Source organism: Strongylocentrotus purpuratus, unplaced genomic scaffold (genome assembly GCF_000002235.5).
Source record: "Strongylocentrotus purpuratus isolate Spur 01 unplaced genomic scaffold, Spur_5.0 spur5_scaffold_6, whole genome shotgun sequence".
NCBI lineage: Eukaryota > Metazoa > Echinodermata > Echinoidea > Camarodonta > Strongylocentrotidae > Strongylocentrotus > Strongylocentrotus purpuratus.
In genome coordinates, this window is record NW_022145612.1 from 7,277,227 (window position 1) to 7,290,805 (window position 13,579).

Below are 13,579 nucleotides of genomic sequence, written 5' to 3' on the forward strand. Positions count from 1 at the left end.
TGGTTTAACCTACTATACGCCATGTACAAAAAAGTGAGGGTATCATTCGAGGCTTCTTGATCCATTACACATGCACCGAGGAGGACAATGCAGATACTGAGACTTTTGAAAAGGAAACCTATATCGAAGAAATGTGTGAGTTCTAAGTTTTATTAAGCTAATGATTTATTCAGATTCTAAAGGACTGTGGGGGAGGAGAGAGAGGGGGTCGAGGGGGCGAAAGGGCATTTAAAGGGAAGAAATATTAATTCGTTTTATATATTATACATCATTCGAATGTCCTATTAAAATAAAAATCAGTTTTGTCAACCAGAGAATTTTAAAATTCTTATGGCGTTAATGGAATTCTTATCACTGTCTTTACTTACTGTGACATAAATGTGTACTCGTCCTTTTACTACGATTTCATCAACGCTATTATTATCATTTTTAATGTTTATTTACTCAACAATGAGTTGAACGCTCTTACATTAATACCTTAATTCTATGGGAGCTAAAAAAAAGTCAAGGAAAAAAGTAACATATTTACGTGTCGTTCCGTAAGGCAGAACAACGAAATGAGTGTCTTTTTAAACATTCGTCTTAGTCTTCGACACTGTGCTGGCTGAAACGCATAAAATAATAATGTAGTATGACCAAAGCGGTGGGATTGTCTATGCTCCTTGGTATGGCGGTATGTGTGGATGAATGTTCATATCAGATGTTCTTTGCTATATTATTGGTAATTAATTTAATTAAATCGAATCAAATCCAGTGATACTCGGGATGTCCTAATTAACCATGTCGTTATCGGAAATCGGTATCATCATCATCGTCGTCATCGTCCTCTCTACATCATCATCATCTTCACCATCATCATCATCATCGTGATCATTCTCGTCCTCATCATCATTATCACCACCACCATTATCATCGTCTTTTTATTCCCCTTTCATCCCCTGTCAGGCATCATGGATGTTTTCTTCAAAGCAGATGGAGTTACAGGAGTAAGGCGCATGTTCTATGCGGTAACACCAAATGAAACATCGTTTCAAACATTGGATGAAGTTCCCGAATACATTATAGAGGTGAGGCTTGTGTAATTGTAGAGTGCATGATTTATGTGCACATTATTTCAATGAGTGGAAGCGAGAACAACCATGCGAGAACAACTTAATCTCCCAACTCTTGAAGAAAGAAGAAAACGGGCACGATTGTCAAATTGAATGTTCTACAAGATAGCAAATAACAAAATTGCGATACCAATACCGGATTACATCAAATCGAAGGAGCGAACTACAAGAAGGAGTCAACAACAACGATATATGAGACTAGGCTCTTCAATGGACACTTACAAATTTAGTTATTTTCCAAGGACACTTAAGGACTGGGACGAGCTACCTCAGATCATCGTTGAACTGCAATCTTTGGAGCAGTTCAAGATGGCTCTTGAAACAATTAAGTTCCCTTTTTGATTTGATTTGATTTGATTTGATTTGATTTATTTCTGTTTGATTTTCTTTTTCTTTTGCATTTTTACAAGTATAATAACAAACAAATATTGCACATTTACACATGACAAAAGAATATATGTAGAATAAAGTAAGTAAGGCTGGAACTGTACCGCTTAGAACTGTATATAACAACTCTATGCTTTAGCCTCATCTAGATGCTGAAAAGGTGTTGATGAGTATTACCATAGAAGTAGAAGGAAAAGCACTTGTCTTATAGTTTTGAAGGGGCTTGCCTGTCATGCGAGCGGTCTAATTTCGATCCCTGCTTGTTCCTCGCATCCTTGGTATTTTTCCCGTGTTTGTCGCTCTTGACTCGGGTTTTGGGAACATGGCAATGCTGGGGTGATACTGGAAGAACCGTAATAATACTGATCTTGCTACTTTGTATGGGTAATACGACCACAACAGTCTACTCAATACAAGTATGAAATCATTTTTTGACATACCAAATGTGCTAACTGCATGTTATTTTTTTGTAACTACACTAAAGGTCATGAATTACCTCGACATTGGTAATATTTCTAGGATAAATACTGAATCTATTTTAATCGAACTTATTTTTACCTTACAGAATCTTTACACTACTAATGGTCCACAGACAACAAATAAAAGAAAAAGTAACATAATTATTCCTACATTTCAAATAATAATAACCAACTTTAAGCATTGTATAAAACACGAAAAATCCTTCGTGATTTAATAATTTTACACCTCGGTATTCATCCTACATTTTCAATGGTTGCAGGCAGCATCGTTTTTCATCATCTCCGTGATCATTGAAGAGATCTACCTGAGATTCAAAGATGGCGGAAAAGAAGACAGATTTGCAGACAGCATCACTTCCATGATAGCTGGCATGTTTATGGTTATAACAGGGTAAAATAATCTCTTCTTTATGCTAGTAAATTCAGATTACTTTAGCGTGTTTTCGGCATAACGTAGAAGTAGTTTTTACCATGTAACCGTTGGGGGAAAAAGTATTGCCCAGGTGAGTGCTGCTGAAGCCTCCGAACTCCTAACCATTTTTGATATTAAGGATCATTTTGGTAGCATCAGTGAGAATTTTGGAAGAAAAAGCAAAATAATTTCAATTATTTTTGCATCTGAGATTTTCACTTTAGCTAGAATCTGGTGAAGGAATCATTCTGAAGAAAAAAGGTAAACCATGTTTAAGACCAAGATCTAAATGTGAGACTATCTTTACCATACCCTATGTTTAATTTTGTTTTTCTTCAAAAAGCGACCCATTAGAGCCCCACATCCCGTATGCGTTATTAGGCGAGTAAGTTCGTGCCGGTGGATAACACACACCAGTATGTCTGTATTTCAAATAGGATAATGTCTGTATTTGAAGTTTATTTCTCATCGGCAGTTTGTACAACGTACAATATTTTCAGTTCATTTTGTATGCATACTCTGGACAGATCCTAGGTAATTGGTCATTTGGTGTCCAAAACGTTACCAATTAAGTATTGATATCAATAACTTAACATCAAATCTAAGCTTTAGTAGAGCTATCGACTGCATGCAATAATCAACATCTTTAAGTACAGACAAAATAACTTGGACTTGTCCATATAATAAATCAATAATATTGAAGACCCATGCTTCAAACCGTACAGCTGGATAAAGTCATCACCTACATGACAACAACGTTTCAATTAGGTAAATGAAAATGGACATTTCGATTTCCTGGTGCTACGTTGCGTAGACCTTCAATGATTAAAAAGTAGATTTTGTTAGTTTGTGAATCCCCAAATCTCATATTCCTTCGTCCTAATGCAGATTATTTACCAAGGCTATGGAGCTAGGTATCTATGTCTACGTCTTTGAGAACTTCTGCATCTATGAGCTTCCATGGGATAGCCCTTGGACATGGTTCTTCAGCTTTCTTGGTATCGATCTTGGGTATTACTGGTTTCATCGCATGTCACATGGTATGATTAAAACGGCTTGGAGAAAACGTTTGGCGAAGGCAATGCCTGATATATATATATATATATATATATATATATATATTGTAATCTGTCTTGTCTACTGACTTGAATTATATATATATATATATATACATGTGGGTGTCTGGGTGTGAGAGTTTTTAAATATCGTGGTAAGAAATTCTTAACCATTTAAGAAGAGAATCAATTAGCATTACTTATTTCGGTTTACCGCCTTCCAGAAATACTGGTTTTACTCTGAGAATCAATTATCATTACTTATCTCGGTTTACCGCCTCTCAGAAATACTGGTTTTAGTCTGAGAATCAATTATCATTACTTATCTCGGTTTACCGCCTCGCAGAAATATTGGTTTACTCTTGCAAATTATTTCTGTATATCATTGTCAGTGTGAATTCCTGTTTTCAAATGAAATATATATCCTCAGGTTCTACATATGATATGTAACAAATAATCACACTATTAAATACAAAAGATGAAAGTATATTTTTTTAAATAATAAATATAGAATGTATCACGCGTTTAGAAACGTCATTAAATCAAATTTAGCATTATTTTGGCTTAACTGTTGTAGTTTAGTCATAAATGCTCTTTCATTGTGTGGCAAAAAAAACAACTAAAACTGAAATGGCTCCCACCCCTTTGACACAATCTTGAATTGAGTTTTCCTGTTGTAGTTAGGACCCTTAGCTATCAGTGTGCGTTTGTTTGAGTTGTGGTGGGTGTGACCGCTAGGGCTGTTACCATAGTAACGGATCAAGAACGTAATAATTTTAGAAAATGTCATGTATTTGTAATTTAGAAACAGTTTTTAAAACTGTTTTTACACTTTCTAATTTACAAATACACGAGTTTGAAGTAATAAATTATTACTTCAAACTCATAATAAAGATTATATCAATTAAAATATCTTCATCAGATAAAACATATTTGGTCTAAAAAAATTAATTGAATCAAAAATGAAAGTTTACATTCTTTTAAAATTTTGAAACAAAAATTTCATTTTTAGTTGTAAAAAATATGCATGGCATCCACCCCTATCTTATTTGTTGGTATTTTTTGCAAGAGTTTTAGCTTGGATGCCGTGCATGACCCCCAAAGTGCCGTCCAAGGTAAAACAACGAACCACGTCTTGACTGGTCTACTATTACCTGTACTCGCCCTAATTCTTTTTCCATCTTGTAGAAGTGAATATCCTGTGGGCAGCTCACCAAGTTCACCATAGCTCAGAAGAATTCAACTATACCACAGCATTGAGACAGTCTATCTTCGAAAAATGCTATAGTTGGGTGTGTTTTATACTAATTTAATGTGTATTCCAATGGATGAAAATGTAGATGACCCATGTGCTATGAACATGCAGCGGTCAATAATACACAAAGCTGAAAATCCTTTCCATCTCACTTTCCGTAACCATGATGTTGGTAGCATACATGTTTATTATATATATTAGATCTAAATTTATATATCTACTGTCATTAGACTGAAAATATTCGAAATAATTATATGTTCAACCTTTTCGAAATATTACAACCTGGCGTTGGCCATATTAAGTTGAATTCGGATTTTGACAGTTTTGCTATACATGTATAGGACTATTCACCTAAATCTCATAATTATACCGGCATTCTCAAAAAAATTAGTATATTAAATTCGACTCTGTCCTACGAAATATATCTTTTTGTAGTAACGTTAGTAATAATATTTTAATTTGTATTATGAAACCTGAATTCATTGTTACAAAGTGTTAACATACTAATAACTTCATTGTAATATCCCACACAGCTTTTTTACATTCCATTGGCTTTCTTTGCCCCACCTTCTTCGATGCTTGTGCACAGTCAATTCAATACACTGTATCAGTTCTGGATACATACAGAGGTAAATCATACTAATATGCATTCGTATTACACATCAAGATCATAGTTCGATGCGTAAAACTGATATTCATTTGTATTACAAATCAGGATCATAGTTTGATGCTTAAAACTGATATTCATTTGTATTACATATCGAGATCATAGTTTAATGCGTAAAACTGATATTCATTCGTATTATAAATCAAGATCATTGTTCGATGCGTAAAACTGATATTCATTTGTATTACAAATCAAGATCATAGTTCGATGCGTAAAACTGATATTCATTTGTATTACAAATCAAGATCATAGTCCGATGCGTAAAACTGATATTCATTCATATTACAAATCAAGATCATAGTTTAATGCGTAAAACTGATATTCATTCGTATTATAAATCAAGATCATTGTTCGATGCGTAAAACTGATATTCATTCGTATTACATATCAAGATCATAGTTCGATGCGTAAAACTGATATTCATTCGTATTAGAAATCAAGATTATAGTTCGATGCGTTAAACTGATATTCATTCGTATTACAAATCAAGATCATAGTTCGATGCGTAAAACTGATATTCATTCATATTACAAATCAAGATCATAGTTTAATGCGTAAAACTGATATTCATTCGTATTATAAATCAAGATCATTGTTCGATGCGTAAAACTGATATTCATTTGTATTACAAATCAAGATCATAGTTCGATGCGTAAAACTGATATTCATTTGTATTACAAATCAAGATCATAGTTCGATGCGTAAAACTGATATTCATTCATATTACAAATCAAGATCATAGTTTAATGCGTAAAACTGATATTCATTCGTATGACAAATCAACATCATAGTTTGATGCGTCAAACTGATATTCATTCGTATAACAAATCAAGATCATAGTTCGATGCGTAAAACTGATATTCATTCGTATTACAAATCAAGATCATAGTTCGATGCGTAAAACTGATATTCATTCGTATTACATATCAAGATCATAGTTTAATGCGTAAAACTGATATTCATTCGTATTACATATCAAGATCATAGTTCGATGCGTAAAACTGGTATTCATTCGTATTAGAAATCAAGATTATAGTTCGATGCGTTAAACTGATATTCATTCGTATTACAAATCAAGATCATAGTTCGATGCGTAAAACTGATTTTCATCCGTATTACAAATCAAGATCATAGTTCGATGCGTAAAACTGATATTCATTCGTATAACAAATCAAGATCATAGTTCGATGCGTAAAACTGATATTCATTCGTATTACATATCAAGATCATAGTTCGATGCGTAAAACTGATATTCATTCGTATTAGAAATCAAGATTATAGTTCGATGCGTTAAACTGATATTCATTCGTATTACAAATCAAGATCATAGTTCGATGCGTAAAACTGATATTCATTCGTATGACAAATCAACATCATAGTTTGATGCGTCAAACTGATATTCATTCGTATAACAAATCAAGATCATAGTTCGATGCGTAAAACTGATATTCATTCGTATTACAAATCAAGATCATAGTTCGATGCGTAAAACTGATATTCATTCGTATTACATATCAAGATCATAGTTTAATGCGTAAAACTGATATTCATTCGTATTACATATCAAGATCATAGTTCGATGCGTAAAACTGATATTCATTCGTATTAGAAATCAAGATTATAGTTCGATGCGTTAAACTGATATTCATTCGTATTACAAATCAAGATCATAGTTCGATGCGTAAAACTGATTTTCATTCGTATTACAAATCAAGATCATAGTTCGATGCGTAAAACTGATATTCATTCGTATTATAAATCAAGTTCATAGTTTGATGCGTCAAACTGATATTCATTTGTATTACATATCAAGATCATAGTTCGATGCGTAAAACTGATACAAATATATATTTCCCTCATTTTTTCACGTCTGTAGAGCCCCAAATTATTTTTGAATTGGATTCATTTCGGTAGGACCGAAAGGAAGAAAGCGGAAGAAAATAAAGGGCTCTGATTGGCTGACAGAAATAAAGGGAAACTATAAACGTAATATGAGCCATTTTATGTGGAAAGTTCTCATTCATAATCATAATCATAATCTTATAGCCAGGTGCGGTACTAGAAAGTGATTGGGGGAACCTTGGATGTGCCTAGCTTAAATTCATCTATAACCAGTGATTTAAATTCATCTTCTGCTCCTAGATCATCAAGAATCTGGGACCATTGGAGTATGTTCTGAACACGCCAAGTCATCATCGTGTTCATCACGGTAAGCTTATACATGTAGAACTATCGTGGAAAACTCATTAAATGAAAAATGATAATAAATAATGATGCTCTTTGTCTTATTAGCATGTATTCATATCAAAATGTATAATAATACTGTTAATAAGATGATGACGGGGATCTTAATCAAGTGATTGGGTGAGAGCGTACACGTGACCAGGCATTTATTTTGCCTAACGCGTAATTTGGATAATGACCGGTCATTATCCAATTCTAATGACGGGTCATTAGTAAAATCATGGTATAAAACATCATTTTTTTATAAAAAATCAAACATAATCTTATAAAACAAATAATACACAGCATTTTGTTCAGGCATTAGTAAAAATTACCCAGACTCGGTACCTTCAAAACAGTTCAAACACCCTCGGCTACCGCCTCGGGTGTGGGTAATTCTTACTAATGCCTTCATTGCTGTGTATTATTACCCTTAGGGTCCTGCAATCCGGTATTATTACCCCAGCTATATAGCCGATCTATATTGTATTTATTTCCTCATCAGGTCGTAACCGATACTGTATTGATAGGAATTATGCTGGAACACTCATCATCTGGGACAGGATATTTGGTAAAGCAAACTTATTTATTTAAAAAGTAATCAGTAAATCAAGAATTTGATAGCACATTTTCTTTCTAATTATCAACATGGTCGACAATATCCTAAAGATTTTGTTGTTTTAGGTTATGATATTTCGTAATAAATAAGAAAAGTCCTTAAAAATAAATACACTGTCATTTCAACGAATGCCACTTATAAATGTACTCGTAATTGTCGATGATGCCAATTTGCGCTGGCGACGATTGCTCCGGCCTCTTTGGTCAAAGCCTGATCATTGTTAGGGCTGCAGTCGAGTTTTATATTTGGCCTAGGCCGCTTAGGGTTAGGTTTAGGTATAGCTTTGGACCAAGGTTGTCGCCGGGGCTTTCTTCGTAGGTTACAGTCCTAATATCTGGGCCTACAGATTCGTCTTAAGGAAAAATGTGCGCTCTATTTGCCTATGCTACAGAATAATACAATCATTTCTCATTATTTCAGTAATTGATATTTAGCATTGGTTATTTTCTAGGAACATTTGAGACAGAGAATGATATAGTTGCATATGGTCTGGTTCACCCTCTCACCACATACAATCCTATCTCAGTGCAGGTGGGTGTTTTGTTCATTACAATCATATCGTACTTTTATACTTATTTTCTTCATTGTAAGTAAAATGCTGGAACTATATTTTCGGTGTTGCTTTCATCCTTGATTTTGCATGGCAAGTACTCTTCAAACTCATTGAAGCGAAGGTCAAAAGAGAGAAAATTATGAAATGAAATCCGAATAAGGTCTATTCAATGAAGTAGTGACATGTGCTGGTAAAACTAGTAACTAGTAACTTTGTTCACAGTACTCAGGAAGCGGAATATTGAAAAAGAGGGTAGGGGATGAAGCATTTTGGAATGCTTAGCCAAAAGGATATCCTACATCCCCCCTTTTGTTTCAATCCCAACTATACCCTACCTACTGTTTTCCCGTTCTACATTGTTTCAGTTATGTCATCTTCAGTGGATGTGGAGCGTGTTTTGGACTACTCCTGGTCTGATGAACAAAGTCTTTGTTATCTTCAAGGGACCAGGTTGGCAACCAGGAAAACCAAGGACTGGACTCATTGAAGATATACCTGATGTAATTAGATAAGTCTCTAATGCTGTACATGAATTTGAGATTTGCCCATAATGTTTTGTAGTTGAGTTTTTTTAAACACCTGTTTTATTGAAGATATACCCGACGTATGATAACTATTCTACAAAAACACAAAATTATTACAATTGTAATTTCTTATATCCATGTTCGAAGAATAACAGCGAATACAGAGATACACAAGCTGTATGTCTTGCAATCATCAGAGTTTATCCCAAGAATATTATTAAGCAGAAACCCCCAAATCGGGCGGAAAGAAGCAAAGCGCCCGAAAAAATGGGCTCCATCATTGCATAATACTCTAAGCCAAATAATATGAAGAAAACCTACAGGTACAATCAGAGGCCCATTGAGGAGGCATTGGAAGGATTGGGCCCGACCGGTCTTACTCAGAAAATGTAAATAATGCGAATTTACAAGGTTACTATTACAACATAATATGTATTTAATGCCTCACCTCACAAATTAGTTTGAGATAGTAGCAAAATAACACATCTGATATTTCCAACTTTCGAATGGTACATATACATTTATAGCAGTTCCATTTCATGTCACATATTTTCTAAATTTTCTTTTGTTATTGAATGCTAACTTTCTGCTTAGATCATGCCTAAAGAGAAAATCAATGTCTTATACTACAAAGGCATAGACACTGTATACCGCCAGTTTAGGTAATCATGCATAATTTTATTCTTCTTTGCTTTCTTTCTTACTTTCTCTTTTTTAAATTTAATTTAGATCATACTAAAATTCACGTCTCCTCACAAATTACTCTGAGTAACATAACATAATGATAATGCTTTTTTATTTTTTTTATTTCTTTCTTGCTGTTTTTTAAAAACATTTTTATGACATTTTTTATAGATCTGTGGACCTGAACAAAACAAGTACAACACTACAATCCCAGGATGGTTGAAAGCCTATATCGTGTTTCATTTTGCCATCAACTTCTTACTATTACAGACATTTATAGATCAGTGCAAGGTAATAGCAATAGTTTACTAACTTTAATGGAAAGCTATGACATGGTCACAAGGTCTTTAAAGAAATCCACTCAATGTCACTTTGATATGAATTATTGGTTTAATCTCCTTACGAATTATGTTCAGATATCAAATGTATCAACAAGTTATTGTCCGAATTTTTTAAAGAAAAGTTCATTACTTCGTCAGGAAAAAAGAATAATATTAATATGATGATGTTGTAATAACTATACTTTATATAATGCCGTCTTGCATGTGAGGGGATGGGTGTGTCGGTGTTTGTGTAAATATATTTAAAGGGTTTTGAAGGGCAATCCAACATAGTTCGTAATAAGTTGTTTTATATGAAAGCAGTAAAGTCAGAGAAGCACACTGTTGAAAGTTCACTCCAATGTTCACTATACGTGTCGTAACAAGTTTTCAAATTACGGATAACAATTGTATTATTATTCTGCCACTTTTAGGTAATCTATGTATATTTTTTTCCTCAATTCAATATATTTACATGTTACAACAAATATCTTTGTCATTATTTTGAGAGGTCCACATTTTACAAGCTCTGCTTTTCGGTGGGTCCCTCCATTTCCACAGGTGTAACTAACAAAATAAAAAAAGGACTATTATACTGGATATTTATGTACAGTATACTTTCTATTTTATAACTTTAAACCATGTGAAATGTATTATATTATTGAATATTGAATTGTATACCTGATTTCGTGTCAAAATCACTGTTCTGTTGGAAATGAAAAATAAAACTGAAACTGAAACAAGGGAGTTAGTTGGAAAGGATCAAGCAAATGAATTTCTCAATTTCCGAGGATATTGTGATGAAAGATTCTCTACACATTAGAGACATATCGAAATCATTTTAGTAGATTGCCAAAAATGATTGTTTTTCACAATGGGATAAATGTTATGTTTGATAATCGAAGGAATTATCTCAGCTTCAAGTCTTGATGGGGATGGTATTTGAGATCTACACCTTCACCTGCATCGGAATGCTCTGTAACCTCAAGTGAGTATAATTATGCCATGAAATGATCCACACAGTGTCCACAGTGGTCAAAGTCTATATAGAGTGACCAAATAAAAAAGAAATTCCGTTATATCAAGCCCCAATACCTTTAAAAAAAACAAGTAAAACTGCTGAAATATATTGTAATAGTATTATGCTAGTTGATAACATTTTCTGCGATTTGATAGGTATGCTTATTCATACGTGGAGCTTGTTGAGCCAACCTTTTTATTGGATATAAACAATACAACATTTTTCTTCAAATTCTAAACAAATTAATTCATGAATAATAAAAATGATAATAATAATAGGCATTTGTATAGCGCCGTCTATCTAGACAAATCTATTCCGAGGCGCACAAGGAAAATAGAAAGAATGAGAGAGTTTGGATGAGTGTACAGGTATTGTTTTTAAAAAAAAGATAAGATTTCAGCTTGGATTTAAAGGTCTCTAAGGAACAAATGCTCATGTACCCTTCACAGCTCATGTTATGTATTTTATTACCAAAGAAAATCAGTCAGTCACTCAATAGTGTCTGACAGTAAAGTCTAGAAAGTAAACGGGTTTCCTTGCATTATTTGAATATTAGGACGCTGCTAACGTTTATATTTCACAGATAGGACATACGTGACATGTTCATAATTCCTGCAAATCTACTTTAATAATACTCTTTCAAAAAAAATAAAACCTCTTTCGACCCTATATACAGACCATGGTGGAATGTCCTAGCTGAGATGGTACGATGTGCAGCGGTCTTTACCTTGACTTCCTTAGCTATTCACCAAGATGTTGAAGCTGGTGACGCTCTTCTCTTTCTCCAGGTGACCTACGGCCTTTCTGTGCTCTTCTGGTTCCTACGCCCTGGATCTCGCTGAGACATCTACAAAATCAAAATCTACATATAGGGCAATTAACGGTTCCCATAACAGTGATCTGGTAACGCCTTACTCTACCTTTGAGTGATCAAGGTCTCTCTGTCCTCTTTGGATTTCAGCGTCGTGGATCTCCCAGAAATATCTGTAATATAAGGTCGGTATACAGTCAAACCTGCTTTAGTGACCACCTGTCTACAAAGGCCACATTTATTGTTTCCCCTTAAAAAGGTTTCTCATTGAATCATGCACTAAAGGAACCAGTCTACCAATACCACCTGTCTTCTAAGGCCACTTTTTGTGTTTCCCTGGGTGGTCGCTATATAGACAGGTTTTACTGTATAGAGCAATTTTTACACTTACATTGACCTATATAAACTGTTTGTATGTGTGTTGAGTGTGTGTATTTACATATTTTGTTTTAAAGATATAATATATATATAATATATATATACGCATAGTGATTTTCAAAGTCAAATAACATTATACTAAGGGTGAAAATTTGTAAAATAATATTATCTTGTACGTATATAGGATCATTATTTATGTTTATATACATTTACGGATATTTGTTTATAAATAACTACAACAAACATTAATTAACTTAATGTAGGCCTATATTCATTTAAAAATTATGAAATTATAATAATGGTAATATATTACCATCAATGTTAATATAGAGCGCCTACTATCGTATATGGCGCTTTGCGGATATATCTAGCCCGGTCCTGGTCATCGGATTCAGGCTTGCCCGTATACACAGATTGACTCTTACCGTGTCTCAACATACGTTCTTGAAAATATTGAAATGCATGTCAATACGTTTTTTTATCTTAACATTATTTCTGTATATCTAGTTTGGTTCTTGCCTTATCTTTATACTGTACTGAATGTTATCAGAGAGCCTGAGAGAGGTGTTCTCGTTATACGTTATTTAATACTCAAATTTACGTAAAACACCATTATTTTCATGAATGTATTTTTGTCATGTTATTTATGTTCTGCACTATTATTGGAAAATAGTAAATAAATATTTTATTCCTTTATCCCTTTACCGGAAACGCTATGGAGATGTGCAGAGTATTATCATTTTAAAGGGTTTGAGAAAACATATCCAAAAGATGTGAAGAAGTTTTATCGATCTGCTTATCTTTTTTTTTTTTTTTCTTTATTCCTTTGGTTCTTTATTTTGTTCTGTTTTGATATATCGTCGTGGAGTTTCATTTTCTTCTTCGACATTTCCGTCAAAGATGGATTTAGAGTTGAATTTTTTCATGCAGTTGGGTTGTACGATTTGGAGTTGATTATTACAAAATACTGAGAGCGCCAAGAGCCTGTTATACAGTGTCGTAAAAAGGTACCCCCCCCCCCCTCTCTCTCTCTCTCTCTCCACAGATTTTTAGCTTTCACAATTGGCTTCTTTGTCATT

At 33.7% G+C, this 13,579-nt stretch overlaps 1 protein-coding gene across 1 annotated transcript; it reads left to right on the top strand.

Annotated features, from left to right (window-relative positions):
• Nucleotides 1-950: 950 nt before the first annotated feature.
• Nucleotides 951-12,568, top strand: LOC579365 (alkylglycerol monooxygenase-like). The gene is made up of 9 exons (XM_030972812.1): nt 951-1,007; nt 2,239-2,369; nt 3,279-3,430; nt 7,510-7,576; nt 8,644-8,740; nt 9,128-9,262; nt 10,142-10,261; nt 11,196-11,278; nt 11,988-12,568. Exons 1-9 carry the CDS (start codon nt 951-953, stop codon nt 12,151-12,153), a joined length of 1,008 nt encoding a protein of 335 aa, XP_030828672.1. The 3' UTR covers nt 12,154-12,568.
• The last annotated feature ends 1,011 nt before the right edge of the window (nt 12,569-13,579 follow it).